The following is a 27696-nucleotide window of genomic DNA, read 5'->3' as shown; positions in this document are numbered from 1 at the left end:
GAGCAGCGCGCTGCCAGTCCCGTGACAGGGACACGGTTCGAGCCCTGAGGTCCGTGTTCGCGGGGGCTGCGCTGCCACGGACGGAGCCCACTGGTCCCGGAGGCGAGAAGAGTGTCTCGGAGCATCCCGGAACGGTGGTCAGGGATGTGCCCGCCGGAGATGCGCCGCCGCGCCCCTCGCTCCCGGTTACCGGTGTCTGAGCCCGAGGCTCAACCTGCCGGTCGGGGCTGTGGCTGTTTGCTGGCTGTGGAAGGATCGTGAAGCTGTGAACTGAGGGAAATAGCTCTTCCTGTCAAAGACAGAACTGGCTGTTTTGTGGGGAAAGGGTGTGTTTGCCGGGGAAATCCCTCTTTCCAAGCAGCTGCTGGTACCTTTCGGTTCCAGCATCCGCACGCTGTGGGCAGTGATTGCTGTCTGCGGTGTCCCTGGGGTTGCACAGTCCTTAGGGCATTGATCAGGCACCTGCCAGGTTGTTCTGGGTGTACAGTGACAGCTTCGTGGCGCTCGGTGCTCACACCGTGGTGCCATGGCTGGTGGAGCCGGGGTGGGAGCTGCTCCCGTGCCCTGGGACATGGCACAGCATGGCACTGAGCTTCCCAATGCATGGACACGGTGGGTTTTACCAGCGTTGTTTTTAAACCAGCATTTCCAGTGTCAGTGGTTTTCCTAACATGCTGCCTTCCCTGCAGTTGTCCTGCTGGACTCGAAGGAATCGCAGGCGGAGCTGGGCTGGACCTCACACCCCTCGAACGGGGTAAGCACGGGGCTGGGACTGTCCCTCTGCACCGCTGGAGAGGGTGAAAGGCTCTGTCAGCCTCTTGGTGCTCAGCAGCGTTCGAAGTGCTGCCTGTGAGAGCTTTGCTTGCACAGAGCTGGGGTGGGGCTGGCAGCCGCGGGACCTCCTCATGCAAGGTCGATGGGTAGCTTGGCATGATCGGAGCCCCTGGGAGCAGAGCGAGGAGTGAGGTCCCTCCTCAGAAGGGATTTTACGCTGCTAAAACAAGCCAATAAACACTGGCTCGTTAAGGCTTTGTGTTGTGGATCGCACACCAGCATGAGCACCAAGGGTCAGTCAAGCCCTTAGAATCCGAGGGCTGTGGCTGGGGAGGACACTGGGAGCTGTGCCATGTAATGTTTGTTTCATCAGCCCCTGGCTTTGCTGCTGGTGTTGGTCTAAAGCCACTTTCAGTAGGCTTGGAGTTGTGCTCCTTGCAGCTTTGGGTTAATTTTCCCGAATGGAAACAAAGAGTTCAGACGGAAAAGGGGTAGGTCCTGGAGTCATCTGCGTGGCACAGCTGTTTGCAGAAGAAACTCTGTTCTGGATATGTTTTGACTGTTTTGCATAAATTTACCCCCAGAAAGAATTGCTTTGGGAAATTGCCAGGTTGTCATTTAGGCTGTGAGGGTTGAATCATCATTTCTCTGATCAGAATCTCTGCTGATAGATTTGGGGGAACACTGTTTCACTTGCAGTCGGAGGGTTTGTCCTGTTGCAGCTAAAACTTCTCCTGGCAGAGAAGCTGCTGCTGTTCACGAAGGTGTTTGACATCCTCGTGTGATGGTGTCACTGGTGTCACATCTCCTTAGAGATGGATTTCTTGGAAATCTTGGATTTCTCTGGGTGGCCCAACCCCATCCAGCATTACACTGTGTGGCAGCACTGTGTGGATGCACCTTCCCAGGGACAGAAAATCTGAGGAGTGTGTGGGAGATGAAGGCTCTGGCTCCTCAGCAGATGATGTGTCCAGAGTCAGGCTTTGTTTTCCAAAACCTGCTGGCAGCGCTGCCTTTCTGGTTGCGTTTTCACGTCTGCACCTCTGTGGAGAGCTCAGCTGTTGGGTGGCCCAGGAGCAGGGTTAGTGCAGCTGGTGGGTTCGGTGGGCTGAGGACTTCCAGTGCCTACAGCATAATGGCTGTGGCGGGGGGCTTGTGGCAGTGACATTTATGCTGTCTGGCGTGTCTCTGCTGGGCCAGCTCCCGAGCTTTGTGTTCTGTCCCCAGTGGGAAGAGATCAGTGGCGTGGATGAGACCTACAAGCCGATACGCACGTACCAGGTCTGCAACGTCATGGAGCCCAACCAGAACAACTGGCTGCAGACGGGCTGGATCGCCAGGCGTGACGGCCAGAGGATCTTCATTGAGCTGAAGTTCACCCTGCGGGACTGCAACAGCATCCCTGGCGTGACGAGCAGCTGCAAGGAGACTTTCAACCTGTACTACGTGGAGTCTGACTCCGACCTGGGCCGCAGCGTCCGTGAGGGCAAGCACACCAAGATCGACACCATCGCTGCCGACGAGAGCTTCACGCAGGGAGACCTGGGCGAGCGCAAGATGAAGCTGAACACTGAGCTCAGGGAGATTGGGCACCTGAGCAAGAGAGGCTTCCACCTGGGCTTCCAGGACGTGGGCGCCTGTGTGGCGCTGGTCTCCGTGCGGGTTTATTACAAGAAGTGTCTGAGCACCGTGCAGAACTTGGCCACGTTCCCAGACACGGTGGCAGAGACGGCCTTTGTGACGCTGGTGGAGGTTAAGGGCACTTGTGTTGCCCATGCTGAGGTGGACGTGGATAACCCCCCTCGGATGCACTGCAGCGCAGAGGGCGAGTGGCTGGTGCCCGTAGGGAAATGCATGTGCAGCCCTGGCTTTGAGGAGAAGGATGGGGCATGCAGAGGTAAACGTGGCCGTTGGTCTCCTGGCAGGTTTTGTCTGTCAGTCCATGCTGCTGCCAGACCTCTCTGGTGCCTGAGCACAGTTTGGACAGGTGGAATTGTCTTTTGCAGCAGTATGTTGGTTTGGGTGATGGCAGCTCCCCAGTGAAGCACCAGAGGTTTGTTTGGAGGGTGGCAGCTGGAGGGCATGGGGCTCCTCTGCAGCCTGGTGCTGGTTGAGCAGATGTGTCAGAGCTCTGGGTGCTGTCAGGCATTTCCCACAGCTTTATCTGTAATGTTAAAATTACTCTAGAACATTAATATCCCTATTGATACGCTTTGGACACGGTTTAATAATTTGGTAATTTTACAGCTCACAAGGTTATGTTTAAGGGCAGCTGCAAAAATGGATGTACCCTCTGCCTTAACAAGGCATCCCACTAATGAACCTGAGGCTGTGACCTTTCTTTCAAAGGCAGGTGAGAGCCAGGTGTGGGATGCTGGCTGTCATGCTCTTCCTCAGAGTGTGGAGCCTCTGAATGGAGAGAGTTGCTGGGCTAATGCCACCCCTGGGCACCTTCTTGCCAGCTTGGACCTGGGAAAGGAGGTGAATTCTTCAGTAAAATACATCTGAAAAGTCCCTTTGCTACCCATGCCTGGTGTCCAGGTGATACCTTGGATGTCTCCCTTTTCACCTCAACAACAGATTGAGAGGAAACCAGCTAAGTAAGTCCCAGGCAGGTGGAGTTGCCCTGCACTGGAGGCAGGTGGTGCAGTAGGAGAGTGAGCTTTCTGCCCTTCAGCAGCACCTCCAGGCTTTTCACTGTGCTGATGGTGCTGCCTTCCTCCAGGTGGTGGGATGCCCTTCCCAGTGCTCTGGGCAGTGGCTTCTCCTTAAGAAGACCTTATTAAAGCTATCAAATTGAAATCTCAGTGCTGTTGATTGCTTCAGTGGCTGCATGGCAGCTTGCCATGCTTTCCACATCTGTTTGGAGTGGGGATTTACATAGTGAGTCCCAGAAGGCTTTTTCTAATGTTTCAGGTTTCTCTGTGTTGAGTTTAAATAATTCATATTCTCTGAGGAAAAATATTTGAAGTAATTTAATGGACATAATTAAGTTTCTCTCCCCTCTCACAGAAAGCAGGTCATTAGTCATTCTCTGTGGAGCAGCGTCTGATGTCGGGTCAAATATCAGAAAATAGTTTTTAAGGGTTGAAAGTTTTGGGTTTGTTTGCAGCCCTGCATTAGCATAGTGCTAAGTGAATAGCTTTAAAAGATTTCTGATGAAAGCTTCAATGAGGACAAAAGCCCTTGGGCTGGAGGCAGGTGGATGCTTTGGCAGTTTGGTGGCACAACACACCTGGCTCCACCACCGTGACCCTGTGGAGGTGGCTTTGGAGGGCTCCGAGGGTGTGGATCCTGCTGGCCCACAAAACTTCTTGGCCAGAGTCTCTGTTGCAGCTCTTGTGGGCCTGAGAGGTCTGGGTGGTGGATTGGGGGTGGTGGGGGCTTTGCTGGTGCCTGTGGGTGGCATGGGGGCCAGGGTGGTGCTTGAGGGTGGTGCTGGCAGCAGGACTGTGGTGGTGGCAGCAGTGGAGGAAGCAGGAGATGAACTGGTGAAGGTGTTTAACCTTGGTGGCAGAGCTGGTGTCCCTGTAACCCTGATTTAATTACTGAAAGCATCCTGTACCAAGAGAAGGTTTGTGTCCTCACTCTGAAATTAGGAGAGATGACAAAAAGGCCAATAGGACTTCTGACTCTGCTAATTCTGGCTGCAGGAAAGCTGAGTCTTTCCACGTCCATCCTCCTGTCCTGCACCACTGCTCCAGCACTCCTGACAAGCCTGCATGTTTCTGATGAATTGTTTTGGTGTTTGTTGGAGTGCAGCCACCTCTGGGGTGGGACTGCACAATTTTAGTGTCTGTTCAACACCCACTCACAAAGAAGAGGAGAATTTGTCACTGAAAATACACTCAGACTTGTCTTGTCTGATGTATCTCTGTAGCCAGCTGCTGCTCTGTTCTTACTCTGACCATAAAACCCGTTCCCAGAAGATGCATGGCAGGCAATTGGGCAGTCCTGTGCTCTGTGGATGATCCCTTGCCCATCCCTGTTTTGTTTTCACTTGCCTTCTCAGCTTTGATGTCTTTTTGCTATTAATTTTGTCAGGTGTGAGCTGTAGCCCCTTTATTCTGGTTGTTTTTGATGTGTAGCAATAGTTTTTGTGTAAATGAAGCCGTGATGTGGGAGATCTGCCTAACATTTTCATTCAAAGTTGTCTCCTTCTGCTTCCTCTCTTCTATCCAATCCCTAGTAATATCTGCAAGGAGAATTTCAACAAAGCTCAAGGTTAATATTTACCAGCCAGATTTGCTGCAAATAAGACAACTTAAACCAGACATTGCATTAATATGATGGAGGCCAGTTACCAAAAATAGCTGCCAGCCACTCTTCTTTGACAGAAACGTAAATTTGTGCTCTGGCAAAGTTTCCTCCTCAATTCATTTTCCTCCACTTCTGACAGCACTGGCAGGAGCCAGCTCTGCCTGCTGCTGTGTCCCATGCTCTGCTGCCCCTCACCAGCACCTGGAGCCCTGCTTGGTCTGGCCAATGATGGGCTAATTAGTGTCCCTGTTCCTTGTCTACATGGAAATGACGTCACTGGAACAGTTTTAGAGTTGAAATTGTTTCTAGTGCTTTGTCAGGATTTTTAAATGACCTTTTAAAGAGATGAGTGTTGCTCATCTCTTTAAAACCTTGCACAGGAAGTGGCTTCAGTGACAGCCTTGTCCACAGGTGCTGTTTGAAATGGGGAATAACAGAAATTCCCCCTCCTTGTCTGCATCACTGGGTGGATTTTTGGGCATCATGTTGAATTCAACCTGCTGTGGACAAGACACAAGGAAGATTTATTTGTATCTCTCTTAGGGAGAAAGCAGAGGTTTAGGGTGGGAGTGGGATGTGGGGTGAGTCAGATGCTCTTCTGTCCATTGGATATGTCCCACCACACCATTGTGTCACTGCAGTGTCCTTAGGTGGAAAAGAAACAGTTCAATTGAAAGTTAGAGAAATCTAAAATAATAAATGACAATATTTTGTCATTTACTGCAAAGCTACCTCCTGAAGCCTGAGGTCTGCTTTTCTGTTTAAATAGAAAAAAGATAGATCCAAATGTACAGCACTTGGAGCTTTTGATTTGTTTCATCTTTTATACATTAACTTACAAACCTGTAAGTGCTCCTGGAGTGTACTTTATCTGCTGACTGATGCTGGAGGATTATGCATACGTTTATTTTCCCTCCTGGGGCTCTGCAAGTTGCACAAAGCACCAGGTTCTACTTTCATCAAGGATGCAGCCACAGGCATCCTACAGTCAGACCCTGTGCTTGCAGCTGTGTGGAACTGGAGGAAATTCCAGAGGAATTCTGGAGCTGGGCACATTGAGGGCGGTTGTGAGGTGGGATCAGCTGGGTGTTTGTTGCTCACACACATGGAGCAGCCGTGTAAAATCTCTCTGCAGTAATGGCCAGGCTTGGAGGTATTCATCATTTGGGATTGCACATTGTTCCATTGCTGCTCACAGCGTGTCTGAAATAATTATGGCTTTGGAAGTGGTGACAGATCCAGACACAAATCGCTCCGTGACATTTCATTTCAGAGCAAGCTACTCTGACAATTACAAGCATCACAAGTTGTTTGCAGAATTCCTGTGAGGTTAAGGTCGTGGATATCTGGCTGCTGGGTGAAGGTGTTGGATGGGCTGTTGAAATCCGGAGGGGACATGTCTTGCCCACATCTGAGGGGGTTTGTGTGAGCTGAAGTGCTCAGAGGGCCCTGGAGAGGCTGGTCAGCCAGTCCTTCACAGGGACTGTTGGGTGGGTGCATTAGGGAGCTGAGAGACAGCAGTGAATTGCACTTGGCTCAGCAGATGTGCCTGCTTCAGTGTGTCCTTGAGGAACATTCTGGCATAAATAGCAAGGAGGTTCTGTCAGTCCTGGCTGGATTCATCAAATGCACTCTGTTAGATATTTCAAGACTGTCTTTGTTCTGGACTAAATCACTAAATTTAATTTTGGCTGTTAAGAGTTTGTTGTTGGGGATGCACAAGGATCTTGCCCTTGGACACAGGTTTTCATTTTAGTACTCCACAAATTATTTAACAAGGACAAAAATTACAGAGTAGCATTGTCTAGAGGTGTCAGAATTGCTGGCAATGTGTTGGACCATAGGCTGCTTGTTGAACACCAGTTGTTAAAAACCTCCAAACTGTGTGGAAGGCAAGGTGCTTTTGGATTCTCTGGGGTGGTACAGCCTGAAGTTCCCATCCTGGCAGACATGGAACCGAGGTGAGAAGAGCCTGACTCAGTGCTTGCATTGATTGCTCTTCATGCTGACTTTGTCCCTCTCACCTGGCTCACAGATTGGACACGACTGCTGTCCCTTCTCTCTGCCTGCAGTATTGATCACAGCTGGTGCAGTAAGGCAAGGTGAGATCTCAAACTCAGTGTGGAGAGGGCAGCAGCCTCTCTGCTACCCGAGGATGTTTTTCAGCAAGGCTCTTTGTCCACCTCAGTGCACCACTGATGCTCTGTCCTGTCAGTGATTTACACAGGGTGCCCTGTCTGGTTTGGGCAGCCTGTCCTCGTCCATGGGCACTGGCTGGCAGCATCTGTCCCTTCTTGGGGCTGCTGCTCCCTCCTTCCCACTGTGCTGGCCTGAGGCACTTTGCCTCTGAAGCACTGATGAAATGTTTGGAACATAATAAACAGTGACTTGCTAATGGGATTTAGATGGATGGAGTAGGGCTGTGCCAGCCTGGTCCAGGGAGGGGTCAGCAGGAGCAAGAGCTCCTGTGAGAGATGCATTGTGAACACCTTGGGTGACAGTGGTGAGATTGCAGGGTTGAGTGCTGCTCAAAGGGCTGGATGCAAGTCTGAGAGCTGGAGGGGCCCAGTGCTCCCAGTGTGCCCTTTGCTGGGAGGGACTGGGATTGTCAGGCTGCTGGGGTGCCTCAGCCTGTGCTGCTGTCCTGGTTCTTGCTGTGGCACCCCCAGTGCTGGCTGCCTGTCTCTCCAGCTGTGGCTTTCCTAAAGAGCATTTTTATGAATGTCTGCTTCAGCAGAGAAAATTAACACACATTAAAGCAGATGAACTTTGTCAGATACAATTCCATGACCAAAACTGGAAAGGAATTGATTTTGGAAGACACCCGAGTTGTAGTGTTAATTATAAATGCCTGTATAGGCATTTTGAGTGAGGCTGCAGCTGTTATTAATTCATGCTGGCACACTCAGTGCTGTTGCTGGTAGGACTTCACTGGGAAGGGAAATGGAAAGCTGTCCTGTGCCACTGGAGTAGGAAACCATGCATTTTCCTTGCTGCTTCCTCAGTCAGCCCTGCTTTCCCTGTGGCACAGGCTGGGAATGAGAGAGGACGTTGCTCTCTCCAAAAACACCCGCTCCTGCCTGAGGAGCTGTGTCAGGTGAGGTGCAGAGAGAAGCCTTTCCCAAGGTTACTTCATGCTGGGTTATCAGCCAAGCTGCCTCCCAGACAAGTGCAGCTCTCTGTGCTGCTGGTTTGGCAGGGTGCAGACAGTGTTACACAGAGGGGGGAATGTGCTCCCTCTGCCAGTGACAGGGACCAGGCCCGCTTGAGGAGCTGCTGTGGTCAGCAGTGTGGAGCTGGAGAGAGGCACTTGATCCATCTGACCCATCTGACTGCTTCTCTTTGGCTCTGGGACATTGAATTATTGAATTTTATTGTTTAATAATTTACGTGTGGTAGCACCAGAGGACCAGGAACAGGATAGAAAGCAGTGTACAAAAAAAGAGAATTTCATTCTATAAATTGATGACCTGATCCCCCGAGAGCTGTCACATACCCACTGCAGAAATAAGCACTGTGAAATGACAGGGACACCTAAACCAGCTGGAGACCAAGAAAAACACTTGTAGGATGAGGTGGAAGAGGGTGGGAGTTTGTCTGAAAAAAGAAACAGAGACACACATATGATGCATCACGTGTGCTGGGCACTTTTGTTCTTCTCAAGGGCAAGTTTTGGACAGCCAAGGGAAAAAAAAATGTAGGAAGTAAAGCCCGTGGCTCCTCATGGGACACACTCACATGGGGTTGTGGTGCCTGCTCCTGGGACATGCAAATTGGGGCATTTTGTGCCGTTTTTAATGACAGACACTTCTGTGAACTTACTTCTGGCTGTTAGAAAACAGGGTGGACTATTCTGAAAGACACTTCTAATTGGAAATGTTCAGTTTCCTGCGATGAGGTGTCAGGTTTGTGTGACAGGCACATCTGAGGGATGGGGTTTGGGTTTAATGCTTGGATCCCATCATGTTTGTAAACAGGATTGATTTTCCTGTCGTGTCTGATGCAGTGATGTTTCTGCCCTGGGTGGTGGTCAGTGCTGCCTAACTAAAGGAAAAAAGCACAATCTGTCTCCATTCTATGAATACACTACCAGTTCTGATTTGGTTTCTCAATTCTAAAGAGGGAACTGGAAGTTTCAGGAGTAATTTTAACATTTGCTATTTTTTCCTAGTTTATCTAGCACCCTAGATAGGGAATGACATTTACTATGAAAGTCAGTGCAGAGCTACAGAACCCAAATGGGTAAAACCAAGGGACATCTTTTTTGGTGCCAGGATCATGCAGGTGCTCAGGGAAAGCAGCTTAGAGGGTGGTGTCTGCTGGCCAGGGGCAGCACAGGAGGCTCCAGGGAAATGCAGTCACCAGACATGTCCCAATTTATCCTGTGCTGCTCTCCCCTTAACAGCCTCTCTCTCTTTCAGCTTGCCTTCCAGGGTTTTACAAGCTCTCCCTCCGTCTCCCTCTCTGTTCTCCATGCCCTGAGCACAGCTTCACACCTGAGGAAGCCTCCACGTTCTGTTTGTGCCAGACAAATTACTCCAGGTCTCCTTCAGACCCACCATCTGCCTCCTGCACACGTAGGTCTCTGTCTGTCCAGCACTCTGTCTGTCTGTCCAGCACTCTGTCTGTCCTGCAGTGCCCAGGGCTGTGCCTGCTCTGTGTGCTCACCTCGGGGTCTGTGCACTGGGGAGGGCATGGAGGGGCTGTCCCTACAACCCAGACTGATCAGACACATCAGGCAGATGTGCAGTCAGGCTCACAGACTCCCTGATAAACTGGGGCACAGTCATTTAGTGACTATAATTCACAGGTTTTAATTAAATGGCCTCTAGTTAATTGGACTGGACTCCAGCTGCTCTGGTGATGGATGCTGTCCAGCTGCCAGCACAGGGATGAGGAACCCTCTGTCTCTGCAGAGCATGGCCAGGCAGTGTCTGACCAGGAGTGGGCTCCTGGGGCCAGTGCTGCTCAGGGCTCCAGCCAGGGGCTCCTCATGCACACTGTGAGATGTGGCTTGTGGTGCACACACGTCCCTGCAGCTGGGATCCTCTGTCCCACTGTGTTGCACACACCAGTGCCTCCATGTCCCCTCGTGCCACCCCTGGCTGTGGCTGTCCAGGACCTCTGTGTCCCCTCGTGCCACCCCTGGCTGTGGCTGTCCACATGTCCCCTTGTGCCACCCCTGGCTGTGGCTGTCCAGGACCTCTGTGTCCCCTCATGCCACCCCTGGCTGTTGCTGTCCACATGTCCCCTTGTGCCACCCCTGGCTGTGGCTGTCCAGGACCTCTGTGTCCCCTCATGCCACCTCTGGCTGTGGCTGTCCAGGACTGTGCCCTTGTGCTCTACCCCCAGTGCCTGCTGTGCTGCTCCCAGAGAGATCTTGAGGTTTGTGATGTGTTACTCTTCGAGCCAGGTCTTATGAGCTCCCAGAGAAACCCATCACACCTGAGATAGCTCAGCAACCCCAAACGACATGAAATTAGCAGGATGGCTTCTGAGGTAGTGTTGGAAACATAGAAAGGTTTAATAAAAGGCAAGATGACAAAGCTCTTACAGAGAAAAACCGAGCCAGGTTTTGCAGAGGCAAGCGGTTCTTGCTCCTGCTAGAACACCCCACAAAAGTGATTATTTCCTTTGTTTCTTTCCTTTTTTAGTGAATTACCTAGGTGGGACCTCTTGGTCAGACAGCCACAGGTCTGAGGTGAAATCCCAAAGGTCCTACGAGGTGTAGGGAGAGAAACTGGGAGAGAAACTTGTGTGCTTTTCCCCTTTCTAAACAAAGAATAATTTAGTCACTCCGCCAACAGGAAGCACATCCCTACACCTGTACACTGACACTCTTTTCCTTGCAGGCCCACCCTCTGCCCCGAGGAACCTGGTGTACAGCCTGCGCCAGTCCTCCCTGGTGCTGCAGTGGAGCGCCCCGGCCGACGCGGGCGGCCGCAGCGACCTCACCTACAGCCTGTGGTGCGGCCGGTGCCCCGCGGTGCCAGCGGGGCGCTGCCAGCAGTGTGGCAGCAGCGTGGGCTTCGTGCCGCAGCAGACGGGGCTGGTGGGGCGCACGGTCACCCTGGTGAACCTGCTGCCTCACGCCAACTACACCATCCGCGTGCTGGCCCTCAACGGCGTCTCGGCCGTCAGCCCGCTGGCCGGCCAGCAGTACGCCGAGGTCAACGTGTCCACGGGCCCTGCAGGTACGTGGCACACGCGGGGACAGCGCGCTGTTTTCCCCCCCTGGGGTGCTTTGCTCTGGCGGGTCAGTTTTGGGGTGTGGGGGTGTCACAATCCGCTAGGGCAAGCGGGGTCGTGGTGGTTCGTTTGCCGATCCCGAGAGTGCAAAAGACAAACGGCAGGGGACTGTCATTTAATCACAGCAAATGCGCCTTTACTGAGGGCCAGCAGCAAATGTGATAGAGGGATCTAAAAGGAAATCGAGAGGAAATTGAAAAGGAAATAAAGGACAGAAAGAAAAAGGGGGGAAGGGGAATGTAGCTACCAATGAGACGGAATCGTCATGGTGCAGCCACACAGATTCACCGTTGTCCGTGGGGGCTCACCGAAGTCGTCTCCAAAGCTGCAGTTTATATAGTCTCAATCCAAAGTGAGCGGCATCAGCCAAAATGTGGGGAAGATTCATGGGCCGTTGTGTTGAGACCCCTCGGTCTGTGAGGCAGGAGCGAGCGTGCAAGGACAGGCCACTGCTTGTCAGAACGTGTGAGGCAGGTGCAGGTGTGCAAGGACAGGCCACCATTTCTCAGAACCTGTTCAAAGCAGTGTGCTGTGAAGGCACCAGTGGGCAATCACCAGTGCAATCACCAGTGATCCTGTGCTCGCTGGTGATTGCAAACAATCACGTGGCATAACATCCAGAAAACATCCGCCTCAGCCAGGCCAGAGCTCCTGTCGGGGGACTTCAGGGCCCTTGTGACAATCACGAGGCAAATGAGGGAAACTCCAGACTGTCTCTTACAGGAATCTGCTCTGCAGGCAGGGTTTTGGTGGCTTTGCTGCTGGGAGGACACAGAGCCTGTGGGTGCTGTGGTCACCATCCTCAGGCCTGTGCTGTGGCAGTGCCCCGTCGGAGTTCAGAAACACAATCGCAGAATGATTATATGCAGGTTCTTTTATTAAAGAGCTCTGGGTGTCAGGGGTACACAGACCCAAATCTGACTCTGACATGGGTTCGGGCTGAACATGTTTTATATTCTATCGTTCTATAACTTACATATTAATTATTAAACTTACATTGTTCTGTTGTATACATTGATTTCGTCCAAGCATGGGTTTCTCGTGATCCCCATCAAACCTTTGAACATAGTTTCTCATGATTCTTCTTATGATTAAACAATAATTACATCTAATTATTAAGTAACCATCACATCTAACAATCGTATCATTTATCATACACTGGTTACACAGGTGCAGTTTCACATAATCTAGCAAACACAAGGCCTAACATTTCCCAGGGCCTACCTTTAACATTTTCCCAGGGCCTACTAGGCCTAACTTTCTTTCTAACTCTGCGAATTTTCTATGATTTTAAAATCTTTTACTATCACCCCATTCCTGCTTGGTTTGTCCTGGGGGCACAGGCATATTTGTCCTGGGTGCTTTGCTGGGCAGAGGGGCAGATGAAGGCTGGCCCATGGCACTCTCAGAGGGTTCCAGCTGATGCCTCTGGGATGCAAGGAGTGAGCGTGGTGACAGCCTGGGTGTGAAGGGACAAGTCTGCTCTGTGATCTGGCTGCAGTTTGAATTTATAAATTATAAAACCCCCTTTGATGAAGCAGCACTTCCAGCCCATTCATCAAAAAAAACCCTCCTTAAAACAGATAATTCAAATGTTGGCTATCCTTCAGAAACAAAAAAAATTGATTTCCACTCTCTATCCTGCGCTGGTCTGTGACACAGTTCTTACCCTAATTGTCCCCTTCCATTTCCAGTTTGGCATTTCCCTCAGGTAAAGGGGAGTGAGTGCCCATGCCTGTGGGCAGGTTCCTGACCAGAGGGGTTGGCTGAGGAGTCCCTCCTCAGCTGTTGTCTGTGCCAAAGGACAGTCGGGTCCCTCCTGTGCTGTTGGTTCTGCTGAAGGACAGTCGGCTCTGGCTTGTCGTGTCCTTGTCCATTCCTCTGCAGTTACATTATTAATTTGCATTAAAACCCTTTCCCAAGCCACAGTTAATGGAGACAGATGATCCTCAGGTACCTCTTGGCAGGAAGTGGCCAACAATTTCATCTGAAGAGATTAAACTTTGATCTTGTTACAAATAATTTTCTTACCACTTGATCAAATGGTTTTTGTGCACGTTGCTGCTTTCTCTCCCCTCGTACCATAATCCCCGTGGCTCCACTGGGGGATGCTGGGCTGCAGACTGCTCCTCAGCAGAGGTGTCATTCCTCATTAGGATCTTTGCTGTTCAAGGATGGATTTAGCTCTGGGAAGGTCTTCTGCCTCCTGAGCTCAGGCCAGGGGGACAGAGGACAGGCTGGGGTGTGGTGAGCTTAGAGAAGTCTGATAAAAAGCCATTCCTCCAGCCTGGTGCAGGCAGAGGGACCGGTGCCATGGAGCTCCCACCTTGCCTGAGCCCCCAGGTCTGAGCTGGGCACAAGCTCAGCTGTGGGCAGTGAGTGCCCCGTTCTCTTAGGGAGCAAAGCAGCAAGTCAGTGATGCCAGCCCATGCCTTGGCTGCTAAGAACAGCTTTTCCCCTGGGGCAGGGGGAAATCTCAGCCCCTTGCTCGATACCGTGTACTCCTGAGGGAACTGAAATCCATGTCAACAATGTGGATAATTAATGCTGTAATCTGTTCAAAATCAATGTCTCTTGTTGAGCTGTCAAGTCTCCAGATGCAGATGGTGGCTGGGAATTACCCAGGCAGCTGAGGCTTGGAAGTTTCTTGGGACACTGACAGTTTTTATTGCTGAGGGTGTCCCCTCCCGGGCAGTGCCAGGCCAGGGCTGCCCTGTCAGCAGTGCCCTGCTTCCTCTTGCCTTTGCACCGTTGGCAGGCTGTGGCAGTGATGGTTAACCCGTGCCTATCAGCAAGGAAGGGGAGAAGGTGGAGAGAAGGTTGTGTCCTGTTGGAGTGGCTGCAAGCTGAGTTTGTCTGAAAGAACTCAATGCGAGGAGGGGACCCTGCATGGGCAGGACATGGAGCCACAGCTGGCAGGGACAGCCTGGGCAGCTGCTCCACAGGTTTCTTGGAGTCCTGACTCTGCAGCTCCTTGTCACTAGAGCCCACCACAGAAGTGCTGGATGGGGCCAGAGGTCAGGAGGAGGGAGACTCCAGGGATGCCTGGGCAGTGCTGCATTCCACGGTGGCTGTCGTGCTGTGGTCTCGGAAGTTGCAGGGGAGCCCTGTCTGCTGATAAGCAGGTTCAGAGGAAAAATTAAACAAGAAACAACACCTTATTTAGCTGTCAGATCCTGCTCCTCTAATCCAGCTCCGAGTGCAGCTCCATGCTGTCCTTCCCCTCCAGCAGTCACCAGAGGGAATTGTCCATCGTTCCTTGTAATTGCAGCGAAAAGAGGAGAAGCAATTTAGTCTGCAGGTGGCAAAATTAATACTGTGTTTTTTCTAATCTGTCCCCAGCATGGGACTAAATAAAAGTGTTTGAGGAGTGAGGGGAACTGTTTGCCTGCAGGTGTGGAGCTGCATTAGCCATGTAAATGTGCACTCCAGGCCACTGTCATTTGTATTCCCGGCAGGAATACAAGGCTCCTGCCTTAAAGAGCTTTTAAATCTGCTGCTGATTAATAATGCAACCAGTACCAGAATGCATCCTCCTTCCTGAGGCTGGAGAAGGGGGTTGAGCTGGATTTGGTCCTCCAAAGTAGATTTGCCTGTGTATGCCCAGGGCTGATTCAGTCACCCTGGGGCAGTGGGGCTGCAGGATGAGCCAGCTCTGGGGCTGAGCTCCTGGGGTCTTTGCCCTGGAAGGGCTGCCTGCTGACTGGTGAGGCAGCTTCTCTGCTTTGGAATGGAGATCTCTGAGGCGTGTTCTGGGTTGGGATGTTAGTGACTGGTGAGGGAGGGGAGAGGTGGCTCTCTCTGGCACGAGCAGGTGCCCAAGTGCAGCTGCTGGATGCAGCGAGTTGTTCTGGGGAAGGACACACTGCCACATGTAGTTTTATGCTGTTCTGCTGCTATGCTGGTTAATCAACAGGAGAAAACCCACGTAGAGGGGAATGGAGTTTATAAAATCAGGCAGAGTGGTGAATAATTTAATGTTTGCTTTTTTGAATAGAGGCAATGATAGGCGAGCTTAAAATATTGATGGGAAACACATTTTTTTTTCACAGTGTGAAATGCTTTATAGTCTGTGTGATTTTCTTTAATGTTTTTTAAACATGTTTGAGACTGGCACCTACTTTTCTGTCATGTACTCTGGGCTCTGCTCTAAAGCACATCTGTGAGTGAGTAGGATTTTTCCTGCTGACTTTGTTAACAGTCAGGACCATGCAGTCAGGTCTCTCCAGTCCATTTCCAGGGTTCAGAGACACAGGAGGGCAGCTGTGTGATATTTTATTGATGGGGATCATACAACACAGTAAGGAACACTTAGCTTATCTTACAGGACCCAAGGCAAGAGCTGGGGGACAATGTTGGGCTCTGTCCCACACCCTGGGGTGGGTCACAGCAGAGGGAGCCATGTGTGGGCCATGGCAGCTGCACAGGAGCCCCTTTGACCCCTCTCACAGGAAGCCAAAATTATTTGGAATCAAGGAGCAAATCACCATGAATAAAACATCAGGAGGGCTTTTTATTTCAGCAAAGATTAATGAGCTAAGTAATAAATACAAAATTTCACAGATACTTAAGTTTACTTTCTAAGGACTTGTTCCTTTCCATGGGAGAGGAGGTAGGACAGAGATGGGTCCAGAGAATGTCCTGATTTGATGGGAAGTAGGACAAGCTGGGAACAGTCAATATCCCTGTGCAGCTTTTGCTGTGCCTGAGGCTGTGAGCTGCTGCCTGCATAGTCTGGAAATTTGTTTGGAGCCAAACCTGGTTAAAATGGGAATATTGGCAAGTGCATCTTGCAGTGGATGAACTAAATGGTTGCAAGCATGTCGGGGAGGGAGTTTGTGCTGACCAGAAATACACAGGCAGCTGCTGAGGCACAGGCTGCTCTCAGAGCAGGGGTCATACCCTCAGCAGTCCAGCTGCATGGGGTGGATCTGGTGTGAGGTGCTTCAGGAGGCCTTGGTGTGTCCCACCAGCCCTCCCGATCAAAGATTGTGTTTTGCCTCTCCCAGACATCCTCAGCAGGGGTTCAGAGCCCAGGACACCAGCCCATCCTCAGCCCCCTCAGCAGCATTAGGGGTGGAGGGTGCTGTCAGGATTTTTGCCAGTTTTCCACTGCAGTGTTGCAGGCTGCCCATGGATTACCAAACTGTTGTGTTTTACCACTCTCTTCTCCCACGGGATGGCCACCAGCTCAGAGCTATTCCAGTCCTGATTCAGAGAGAGGGAACTGGTGTCTGCAGAAGCCACACACGCTGCAGCTGTTGGAGTGAAAGGTTTTACTGGAGCAGCCCCTCAGTCACTGCCCTTTTCCTCTCTGCATTTTCAGTGCCAACTCCTGTCACTGACATCCGCACAGACAAAGTGGAGCAGAAGAGTGTCTCCCTGTCCTGGCAGGAGCCAGGCTTCCTGACTGCCAATGGCACCGAGTACGAGGTCAAGTACTTTGAGAAGGTAGGCTATGGGTGTGGGAATCCTTAAAATCAGAGGGTTTTGGGAAAGCTGCAAAAGGCAGGCCTCAGAGACAGCAGAACTGTGATTAGAGCGAAGCAGTAGCCATGAGATTGGTCAGCAGGAAAATTATGTAAGAAGTAGAAAAGTAAGGACAAATGGAACAATGGTCTGTGTATTAACACTTGTCTAGAATAACTCCTTAAGATACAGAAAAGTATATCTAGCAAGATATTAATAAGCTTAGTTCTTAGAACTTATTAATAAGTTCTAAGCTTAATAATGGGGCTCTGTGCATTGTGTTTTAAGGCTTACAAGCCGGTATTGTATTCAAAATAAGCAAGCATTGCTTTAAATTGCTTTAACAAAAGTTACGAGTGCTTATAGTGGTTGGATTAAACTACTGTCAATATGCTTTTGCTTTGTGTGATTGGTCAAAAAACTTTTAAAGTGAGTTGTAACATTAAGTTCTTTGTCTGCTGCCGGGGATGTGAGCTGCTGGCATCTTCCCATTGTCATAACCATGTAATGAAGTGATGCTGGAAAATAAAACAGCTTGAGATGCCTTCCCCAGCAGTCCCATCCCGTTTGTGATTTGTACAGACCCCTGGCTGGTGACACTGGGCACTGCCACGGGCTCTGCTTGTGCCCCCTGGCTCTGTGTCCTTCCCTTGCCCCCCTGCCCATCCATCTGTGACCGCAGCTAGGCAGGGACTGACACCACACTGGGTTCCTACATCCTGGAGGAGATGCTGTCTGCATTCCCAGCCTGCTCTCCAGGAGAGTGTTGGACCTTGTGGTCTGCACTGGTTTAGGGCTGAGAGCCACAAACCTGTGACTGTGGGTGGCCCTTCTACATGGGAGGGGACCAAGCAAATATTTTTATGACAGTTTCTTGATTTTAAAAATTGCTGCTGTTTGACAGGTGCAGTAGGTTGGGAATTTTTGGAGAAATACCAGTAGGCAGAGCAGGGACAAGGCTCTGAATCCAAATGAATGCAGTTTATGACACAGTTCTGCAAATTACCTTATCTGCGTGTGCTCAGGCTCGTTATGGAGCTGACGGCGTGTCAGGCACACTGTGCAGGTGACATGTCAGCATTCTGTATTTAGAAACAAGCTACCGTGAAGCTGATTCATATTAATGTGATTTTCAGCATCTGATAGATTCGAGAGGAGGGATCTGTGGAGGAGGGCAAATGCTGGAGCCCGAGACATTAATTCCTGTGCAAATGGGCTGCAGCAACATGATACTTGGGGTATGAAATGAGGAACCTTCCTCCCTGAGTAGAGAATTTAAATTCAGTTTAGCAGTTATTCACTGAAATGAGGCTCTTGATGCTGACATGGATATCAACTTAGTTCCTAATCTCTGCTTTTAAAGCTTTTGTTTTTACTGTGAAGATTCAAAGGGGAAAATGTGTATTAAATGGAAACACATTTGATAGTGGTGTGAGCAGTGCAGTGAGTGGCTGCTGCTTGTGCCCATGCCAGACTGTGGGGCTGTGGAATACTGCCTGTGCTGGACTGTGGGGCTGTGGGACACTGCCTGTGCTGGATTGTGGGGCTGGGACACTGCCTGTGCTGGATTGTGGGGCTGGGACACTGCCTGTGCCACACTGTGGGGCTGGGACACTGCCTGTGCTGGACTGTGGGGCTGTGGGACACTGCCTGTGCTGGACTGTGGGACACTGCCTGTGCCACACTGTGGGGCTGGGACACTGCCTGTGCCACACTGTGGGGCTGGGACACTGCCTGTGCCACACTGTGGGGCTGGGGTGCCTCTTGGGGCTCCACCTGCTATTTTCCAATGCACACAGATTTGCTCCAATACTGCTGTTCTGTTCTATATCTCAAGCCACAGAAAAATGCAGCAGTGGAGCAGGGAAGGGCTGGCTGGTGCCACAGCTCAGCCTGGCACAGGGAGATGTTGCCATGAGGGGTGGCACAGCTGCTCCCCACCACCCCATCTTCTGCCTTCATGCCTTCATAGCACCATCCACCTCCATCTGCCATTTCCTGTGACCTTCCCATGTAATTTCTGTTGATCAGACATCCAGTGAATGTACTGTTTCTTTTGGAGGCTGGCTCTTTGGCTCTCTGTCCTCATGGGACCCAGAGCTGAGGACACGACTGTGCCATGCTGGCTCTGTGGCACAGCTGTCACTCCAGCTCCATCTCAGGTATCTCATTATTTCGCAGGATCAGAGAGATCAAAGTTACTCAACTGTGAAAACCACATCAACAGCCGTGACAGTCAATAACCTGAAGCCTGGAACCCTCTACATTTTCCAGATCAGAACATCTTCCTCTCCAGACTATGGGAACTTCAATCCTGGCATTGAAGTGGAGACCTTGGCAGAGTGTAAGTGCAGCAGGGCTCGTGTCCCTGCCAGGGCTCTGAGCTGAGCTCTGGGGAGGCTGTGCTTGCAGCTCGTGCCCCAGCTGCTCCTGGTTTCATGGAGCAGCACTTGTTCCTCTGGTTCTGCTCCTCCAGGTCTAAGGGCCACTGCCATCCAGGAATTTGCTTGTGCTTGCATTTTCCCATTAGATTTTGATGAGGTTGGTCCTGCTGCCCTGCCTGTCCTGGGGGAGCCTGTCCTGTCTCTTCTCAGTGAAGAGTCAAGGAGGGCAGTTGCTCTCTGGCTCCTTTCTCACGAGGAGGCTGGGACAGGCTCTGCTCTTTGGCTGAGATTGCCCAAAAACAGGCTTAGCTCATGACTGCTGCCTGCCTCCCGCTGCTGTCCTGGCTCAGGGGACACTTGGCTTGCCTACCCCTTGGCTGGCTCAGGGCAGCCAGCATCAGTGTTATCTGCTGAGACTTCTCCTTTTAAATTCCCATTCATAACTGTGGTCCAAAAGCATCTTATTTCACCAAGAGAAGGCTGGAGGGATGTTGGGCTTCGGCACAATCCCCCACGCTGGCTGGAAGAGCAAGGCTGAGCTGGCTGGCTCAGAACAGCTCCCACAGATTGTGTTTAACAGGGCTTTAAATTGCCTTCATTTGCCATACAGAAGACATTTCAGAATTAATTGAAGCCAATAAAAATTTTATAGAGAATGTAGCTATCTAATACCCCTGTTTGCAAAAGCAGGAGGAAAAGGGATTAATGTGATGAAAGAAAACTATTTGTAAGGCCATAAATTTTGATATGGTCCTCTGATAAACAGGATTCTTCCTCAGCTCTGATTACCAGCACCAGGAGCTGGTGCAGCAGTGCCCAGCACTGCCCAGCATGTTGGACTGATCCCACCAGCCTGGCCTCTTAAAGCTGAGCCAGAACCTGAATTGTTGTGAGGATGGTGAAAAGCAGCCAAACTCCCACAGCTCTTCTGGAGGACACAGGCTGGCCATGGGAGCAGTGACCAGGGCACGTCCTCTCCTCAAACCTGCCCCAGAGCACGTTGATGAGTGGCTCTGCTTCCCTCCTGCAGTGACAGTGGCCTCCAGTGAGCAGAACCCCGTCCTCATCATCGCCGTGGTGGCCATCGTGGGGCTGACGGTGCTGCTGTCCCTGGTGGTCGGTGTGATGGTCTGGAGGAGGTGAGCAGGGCCAGGCGTGCTCCAGGGGGGTTTCACCTGGGGTAAGGAGCTACTGCCCACGTGCTGGTGTGCATCTTCATTCTCTTTGCAGGCAGTGTGGGTACAGCAAAGCCAGCCAGGATGGGGACGAGGAGCTGTACTTCCACTGTAAGTGGCCCCTGGCTGTCACGGCCGGTGTGACTGTGGGGATCCCTGTGGATTGGAATATACCAATATTGCTGAATGGAACGTGCCTTGGCTTATCTGGCTCTGCTGACACTCTGGCTATTGGCAACTGTGGTGTTTGCACCCAGAGACACTCTGGCTAGCTGTGGGTCACAGCTGGGCACAATAGGGCAAGCCCAGGCACGCCCGAGCTCCGATGCTGGTGGGCTGGAGCTTCTCTTTTAGAGGGTCACTCCTCAGGCCTCCCTGTGCTGGAGAAGCTGTAAGGCCATGGTGAAGGAAGGAGTTGGTTCTGATGGAGGGTTTTAATCCATAGCTTTTATTCTGGGCCGCAGGCCTCTGAATCCAGCAACAGCTCCAACAGAACTCCAACCGCGTGGTCTCCTTGCCTTTTACTCGGGGAAGGGGAGGAATCTAAGGACCACCAGCCAGGTACAGGGTAGGAGATCTCAGGGGCAAAAAGGACACCTGGATGCACCAATGGCCCCCAGGGATGGAGAGCATCTTTTGGATCTGCCAATCACTCGGCAGCCCCTGGAATTCCTGGGTTGATAGACAGTGCCCAGCAGGAGTCAGGGTGGGAGAAAGGAGAGGTGATTGACACACCTGGGGAAGGACTGGGGTAACTGAGGCAAGCCATGACATCACAACACCTGTGTCTATCATTGTGAATAACCCACCAAAGCAGCCCTGAGCCCTCACTCTTGAAGTGCTGTCAGCCTGTGTTACCCCAGAGCAGGGGCCAGCACAGCAAGGCTCTCTGAGGACCGTGGGCTTGACAGCTCCGTGTGCCAATGTCTGTCCTTGCTGCGTGAGGGTCACTGCCTGCCAGAGGAAATGGGGATACCTGCAGCTTCCGTGGGGTGTATAAATTATTGTCAGCTTCTCATGAACACAAGCAAACAGCCTTGTTTTCTGGGACTACTCTGGATTATTGAGCAGCAATAATTTTTACAGACAGCAGTTATCAGAGGGAATTCAGATATCGTGACTGATGAGTTTATTTGATTCCTGGCACAAGCCCATGGAGTGCACACATGCTTTTCTGTTCCCCAAAGCACCTCAGAAGTAGAAGAGCCTGCCTTGACCATTTCAGTTAGCTTTGGAGGGTGGGAGCTTTACTGGAGCAAAGGGGCTGCTCTCCTTTACCCAGTGGAGAGAGCAGTTGGATTCACTCAATCCTAAAAAAAAAATCTTAGAAACCTTAGAACTGAATCTTTTGCTTTGCTTATAGAAAGGTGGCACGTTGGTTCTGCCCACAGACCAGGAGATGGATGAGCTGGGATAGTGTTTCCCAGGATGGGTGGGTGGAAGTGCTGCTGAGCCCCTCTCCCCTGCCCTTTCTGCCTTTCCTGCAGTTAAAATACCAACCAGGAGGACATACATTGACCCCAGCACCTGCGAAGACCCCATGCAGGCCGTGCACCTCTTTGCCAAGGAACTGGACAATGCCAGCATCAAAATTGAGAGGATTATCAGGACAGGCAAGTCCCACGGGGTGGTGGCTGTGCTGGTGTGCTCCCCTTTCACTGGGCCATGGCAGAGCCATGACATTGCTCCAGTCCTGGGGTTCCTGCCTGCAGCAGAGGATGGGAGTGGGGCTGCTGAGGGTTTTATCCAGAAGCTTTGTTCCACATTCCTGGTGTTTACCTGAGGCACTGAGCACAGCCAAGCAAACGCCACGCAGACCAGAAAGCATCAGCAATTATCTGCATCTGGGCTGTTTGACAGCAGCATGAAAACTATTTATAAATACGTGAACCTAATGATTTATCGATTTTCATCAACTTCACTGCCTAAAACTTAAAAGCAAATTAAAATCCCCTGACTGGACCCTAGAGCCTTAATGGCTACTGCGTGCCAGAATGTGGGAAACGTGATCATTCTTTGTCATTTGTTTTCCTAAAGATAAATTCAGCTATAGCAGCAGCAGAGGTGGAGGAGGGGAGGAGGGAGTGCTTTGCCTGCAGCTGAAGGACAGTGTTGAAGGGGAGAGGACACTGAAGAGAGGATGAGGTTGCCTCTGAACTGCAGTGTGGAGCAGCTCAGAGGAGCCCCATGTACTTTTCATGAGCAAACTGGTGTTTGAAAAATCAAGGAAGAAATTAGTAAGGAAGACATTTAAATCTAAGAAAATTGGGAGTGTGTTTGTCTCACTGCTGACCTAACAATAACCTGATTTCCAAATCAATAAAGCTGTTCATAGCTACACGCTTTTTGCTGTGAAGCCAATATTGTTTTTTTATGTTGGGAATTCCGTAGCTCCTGTTGTGGAGCTCATGGCTGTGCAGTGGGATGTTCTTCCTTCAGGATTGCAGGAATCCTTCCTTGAGGATTGCACAGCCCTGCTGTGTCCAGCTCTGTGTGAAGCAGAGCAGGAGGCAGAACCAGCCAGGCTCAGAGTGTGACCTCAGTGACAGGGGTTACTCCTCCTCTCATGGGCTAAAACACAATATGCACTGGAGCAGAGCATGGAGAGAACACTGAGAGGCTCTGGAGGTGGCTGAGGGCCAGCACAGTGCTCAGGATGGCCTGGTGTGAGCGGCAGCAGTCCTGCCAGGGATCTGTTTAATATTGGAATATGACCCATATTGCAGACAGGGCTTGCCTTGGCTTGTCTTGACCCCTGCTGCTGAACCAAATAGTGGCAGCTGTGGTGTTTCACCCCAGAGACACTTTTGGCTAGCTGGAAGATGCAGCTGGGTGTGCTGGGACAAGTCCAGGCGTGCCGGGGCTCTGGTGGCAGCGGGATGGAGCTGCCTCCCTGGAGGGTCTGCTCCTCAGGTTTCCCTGTGCTGGAGAAGCTGTAAGGCCATGGTGAAGGAAGGAGTCGGTTCTGATGGAGGGTTTTAATCCAGAGCTTTTATTCTGGCCTGCAGGCCTCTGAATCCAGCAACAGCTCCAACAGAACTCTGACTGCATGGTGTGCTTGCCCTTCTACCGGGGGAGAGGGGCAGGGATGGGGTAGGAAGCCACCAACCAGGTACAGGAGAGGAGGTCTCAGGGGACAAGGGACACCTGGATGGACCAATGCCCCCCAGGGGTGGAGGGCATCCTTTGGGTCTGCCAATCACTCATGGACTCCAGGATTGACAGACAGTACTCAGCAGGGGTCAGGGTGTGTGAGAGAGGTGACTGACACACCTGGGCAAGGAAACTTCAGGGGAGGGACCCGGGGTTCTGAGGGTAAACCATGACATCACACTGCAAGTTTCACCCCTTTCTCTGCTGTGCAGGAGAGTTTGGGGAGATGTGCCGGGGGTGCCTGAAGCTGCCCTCCGTCCTGCCAGCCATGGGGGAGCAGGCTGATAACAAAAACCAAAACAAAACATTCGCTCTTCAGAGCCAGTCTTGAAGGCACAGAACATAATATCCAGCACCAACAGAACACACCATTGGGGATACAAGCACCACAACCTCACCCTAGGTCAGAATGCTATACTAAAAGTATACTAAAGAATAGAGAAAGGATAGAGACAGAAGGCTTAACAAGAATGATAATGAAAACTCGTGACTGACTCCTCAGAGTCCAACACAGCTGATGGTGATTGGTCATGAAGTAAAAACAACTCACATGAAACCAATCAAACAATGGCCAGTTGGTAAACAATCTCCAGACCACATTCCAAAGCAGCAAACACAGGAGGAGCAATCAGATAATTATTGTTTTAATTTCTCTCTGAGGCTTCTCAGCTTCTCAGGAGAAGAATCCTGGGCAAAGAGGATTTTTCAGAAAATGTGACAGTGACAGGAGTGGGTTTAAGCTGCTGCATTGGAGAGGTAACCTGGTGCTAGAGGTGCAGCTGGCTACCTGGAGAGCAGCTGTTCCCACATGCATCAGCTGGGTTTGCCTGCTGGTGATTAATAAAAACTTGCAGCTAGATTAATAAATGCAGGTAGTGGGACTGGCTTAGCAGCCAAGCATGTGTGCTCTTACTAAAAGTCAATTGAAGTGAGATTCTGTCAGTAAAACAGATGAGACTGACTGCTGCAGCTCTCTCCCTTGAGCGTGTGTGCAGAACCAGGCTATGGATGTGATAGCCAAATGGATATTCGTGTAAATCCAAAGAAACCAGAGCATGTGAGCTGATTCTAACTAGGCTTTTTATTATGAAAGGAAGTATTCTGGCTGAGCTGGTTGCTTTTGCTTTCACTGGGCTGTGCTGTCCTTTGTGATGTGCTTCAGAGTCCAGATGAAAGGAGCTTCTGATACTGGAATCCGTTCCTGGCTGGGAATGGCAGGGAAGCCTTGGCCCTAGTGCTCATTATAACCTGGCTGACAAACTGTCCTTATCTCCCCCAAAAGCCAGGCAGTGCAGGGGTTGGCACCTGGATTTGTAACCCCTGCAGAGTCTGAGTGATGGCAGCGCTGACACCGTGCTGCTTGTCTGTCTGTGCAGGGAGCACCATGATGATAGTGATGGAGTACATGGGGAACGGGCTGCTGGACTCCTTCCTCAGAGTGAGTACTGGGTGTCTGCCCAGCTTGGACTCTCCTGGCCCTGTTGCCGTGGCTGCCCTTTGGCTTTTCCTGCTCTGCTTTCACAGAAACACGAGGGGCAGCTGACAGGCACGCAGCTCGTCTGCATGCTGCAGGGCATCGCCTCTGGCATGGCGTACTTGGCAGAGATGGGCTACGTGCACAAAAGCCTTGCTGCCCACAAGGTCCTGGTGAGCAGCAGCCTGGCATGCAAGATCACAGGGTTCAGACAGCCACAGGAAGACAAGATGGAAACCATCTTCTCCACCATGGTGAGCTGCATTTCCACATTCTGTTGTCAATACTTTTCCCAGGTTCCCATTTCCTTCTTCAAGTACGAACAGGGACTCTGCACCTTGGACTTCTTTCTCAGGTAGAAATCCAATGTGTTTGGTCAGGGACCTGCATAGCACCACACCTGCTCCAGCCACAACCCCACTGCACAAATCAGGGCAGAGGGACTTGTGTTTGTACAGCTGTGAGGTGGTTTTCCTCAAATATCAGTGTACAAAATGCCATCAGCTCTTCCTGGGGACATTCTCCTCTCCCATTAATATTTCAGGACTTGCACGCCAGTTGTACTTTTTAAACAAATTGAGGAAAAAGTTTTCTCTTAGTACTAAATGTGACATTTTAAACAAATTGAGGGAAAAGTTTTCTCTCAGTACTAAATGTGACGTTTTAAACAAATTGAGGGAAAAGTTTTCTCTTAGTACTAAATGTGCTCATGGCACATGGGTTTGGTGCCCACCCTGTGATGCCAGGCAGGGCACGATGAACAGTGGGTGGCTACCTGGGAATTCCAGCATTGGCCACATCCTGCTGGGCAAGTAAATCATTCCTGCCCTTCTGCCTGTGCAGCGTGGGAAGAGCCTGGTGCTGTGGTCAGCCCCTGAGGCCGTCCAGTACCAGCACTTCAGTCCTGCCAGCGACGTGTGGAGCTTCGGGATCGTCATGTGGGAAGTCATGTCCTACGGAGAGAGACCCTACTGGGACATGTCCCACCAGGATGTGAGTGCCCTGCAGCTGCACGGTGCTGCTGAAGGAGTGGCTGTGCCACGCCTCTCTCTGCCCAGTGTGAGGAGGGAGGATTGCCCCAGGGGTTTGCCCCAGGGGTTTGCCCCAGGGTTTGCCTCTGGTTTTCATCACAGCACCTGACCCCAGCCCCTCACGTCCTGCAGGTGATGAAGGCTGTGGAGGATGGGTTCCGCCTGCCTGCCCCAGCCAACTGCCAGCCTCCCCTCCACCAGCTGATGCTCAACTGCTGGCAGAAGGACCGCAGCCAGCGGCCCAAGTTCTCGCAGATCCACAATGCCTTGAGCAAGTTGGTGCAGAGCCTGGAGCCCCCTGAGTGTCCCAGCTCCACGTGCCCCAGGTCCACGTGCCCCAGCTCTACGTGCCCCAGGTGACCACCCTCTTGCCACAGCTGCCCGTCCCCCCCTGCCCTGCTGTGCCCCACTCCCCCTTCACCACCCTCTCTGCTGGCAGGTCCCATGGCACGTCCATCCCCCTCTCCAAGAGAACCTTCTCGGCCTTCCCGTCCTTCAGCTCCGTGGGTGAGTGGCTGGAAGCTATAGAAATGGGCAGATACAAGGACAACTTCACTGCTGCAGGCTACTGCTACCTGGAGTCGGTGGCCAGGATGACAGCCCAGTAAGTGACCCCTTCTCCTGGCTGTAACCCTGTGTTGTGGCTGCAGTGACAGCAGTTTCCTGCCCCTGCCAGAGAGCAGAACCACATCCACTGTGATTTATTGATAACCTCTTGTGCTGCAGCACAGGGTGGTGGGCTCAGAGCTGTCCCACACCTGCTGCAGGCTCCTGTTAGCCCAGAATGCCTGGTCAGTGTCAGTGCTGCTTTGGCTGGGGCTAAAGGTTGGGGATTTCTTACTTGTGCACGTCTGGAAGCAGTCAGTGTTGGGGCACACAGTGGTCATGGTGATGTGAAATGCACATCAACAATGTGGATAATTAATGCTGTAATCTGTTCAAAATCAATGTCTCTTGTTGAGCTGTCAAGTCTCCAGATGCAGATGGTGGCTGGGAATTACCCAGGCAGCTGAGGCTTGGAAGTTTCTTGGGACACTGACAGTTTTTATTGCTGAGGGTGTCCCCTCCCGGGCAGTGCCAGGCCAGGGCTGCCCTGTCAGCAGTGCCCTGCTTCCTCTTGCCTTTGCACCGTTGGCAGTGATGGTTAACCCGTGCCTATCAGCAAGGAAGGGGAGAAGGTGGAGAGAAGGTTGTGTCCTGTTGGAGTGGCTGCAAGCTGAGTTTGTCTGAAAGACCCCACTGGGGTTGTGTGTCGTGGCTGATGTGGGGCTCACTTTGCAGAGACATCCTGAGCCTGGGCATCACGCTGGCAGAGCACCAGAAGACCATCCTGAGTGGGATCCAGAGCCTGCGGGCCCAGGTGATCCAGATGCACGGCCGAGGCGTGCAGGTGTGACGCCGTGTCTGCAGAGGCACGCAGCTCCTGGGCAGGAGAGGCCTGCTGGCCCCAAGCAGCCCCACCTCTGAAACCTGGGGGTCTCAGGTGGGCTGTGGGAGCCTCTGGGTGCTGCCAAGCACGTGGCAAGAGAGCAGGGCTCCTGTGCCTGTGCCGGGGCAGCCCAGGATTGCTGGGGCGGTGCGGCGTGCCCGTGTGGACGTGGCTCTCCCCAGCACTGTTTTGTAAGATGAGTCAAAGTGTATTGATGCCATTTCATGTGGTAGTTGAGTTCACAGGGTGGGATGGACCTTTTTGCACTGTCTTAATCCAGAGCCAACACTTCTGTATC

At 51.6% G+C, this 27696-nt stretch overlaps 1 protein-coding gene across 1 annotated transcript; it reads left to right on the top strand.

Annotated features, from left to right (window-relative positions):
* Window positions 1–689: 689 nt before the first annotated feature.
* EPHA10 (EPH receptor A10) lies at window positions 690–27365 on the top strand. Its single transcript, XM_041417316.1, has 17 exons — window positions 690–754; window positions 2002–2671; window positions 9456–9611; window positions 10887–11228; window positions 16610–16734; window positions 18934–19096; window positions 20167–20275; window positions 20367–20422; window positions 21799–21924; window positions 23677–23744; window positions 23967–24042; window positions 24808–24902; window positions 24989–25192; window positions 25782–25931; window positions 26102–26301; window positions 26409–26573; window positions 27251–27365. The coding sequence occupies exons 2-17, from the start codon at window positions 2068–2070 to the stop codon at window positions 27363–27365; spliced, it is 2754 nt and encodes a 917-aa protein (XP_041273250.1). The 5' UTR covers window positions 690–754; window positions 2002–2067.
* Window positions 27366–27696: the final 331 nt, after the last annotated feature.

The sequence above is a fragment of the Onychostruthus taczanowskii genome, unplaced genomic scaffold, assembly GCF_017590055.1.
Source record: "Onychostruthus taczanowskii isolate IOZ18803 unplaced genomic scaffold, ASM1759005v1 scaffold56, whole genome shotgun sequence".
Taxonomy (NCBI): domain Eukaryota; kingdom Metazoa; phylum Chordata; class Aves; order Passeriformes; family Passeridae; genus Onychostruthus; species Onychostruthus taczanowskii.
Note: the sequence above shows the minus strand (reverse complement) of the source record. Positions and strands in the feature narration are given on the sequence as shown.

Coding starts and splice junctions, on each gene's coding strand:
- EPHA10 (XM_041417316.1), top strand. CDS start 2,068: ATGGAGCCCAACCAGAACAACTGGCTGCAGACGGGCTGGATCGCCAGG. Junction 19,097..20,166: donor AGTGGAGACCTTGGCAGAGT/GTAAGTGCAGCA, acceptor TCCCTCCTGCAG/TGACAGTGGCCTCCAGTGAG. Junction 26,574..27,250: donor GTGGCCAGGATGACAGCCCA/GTAAGTGACCCC, acceptor CTCACTTTGCAG/AGACATCCTGAGCCTGGGCA.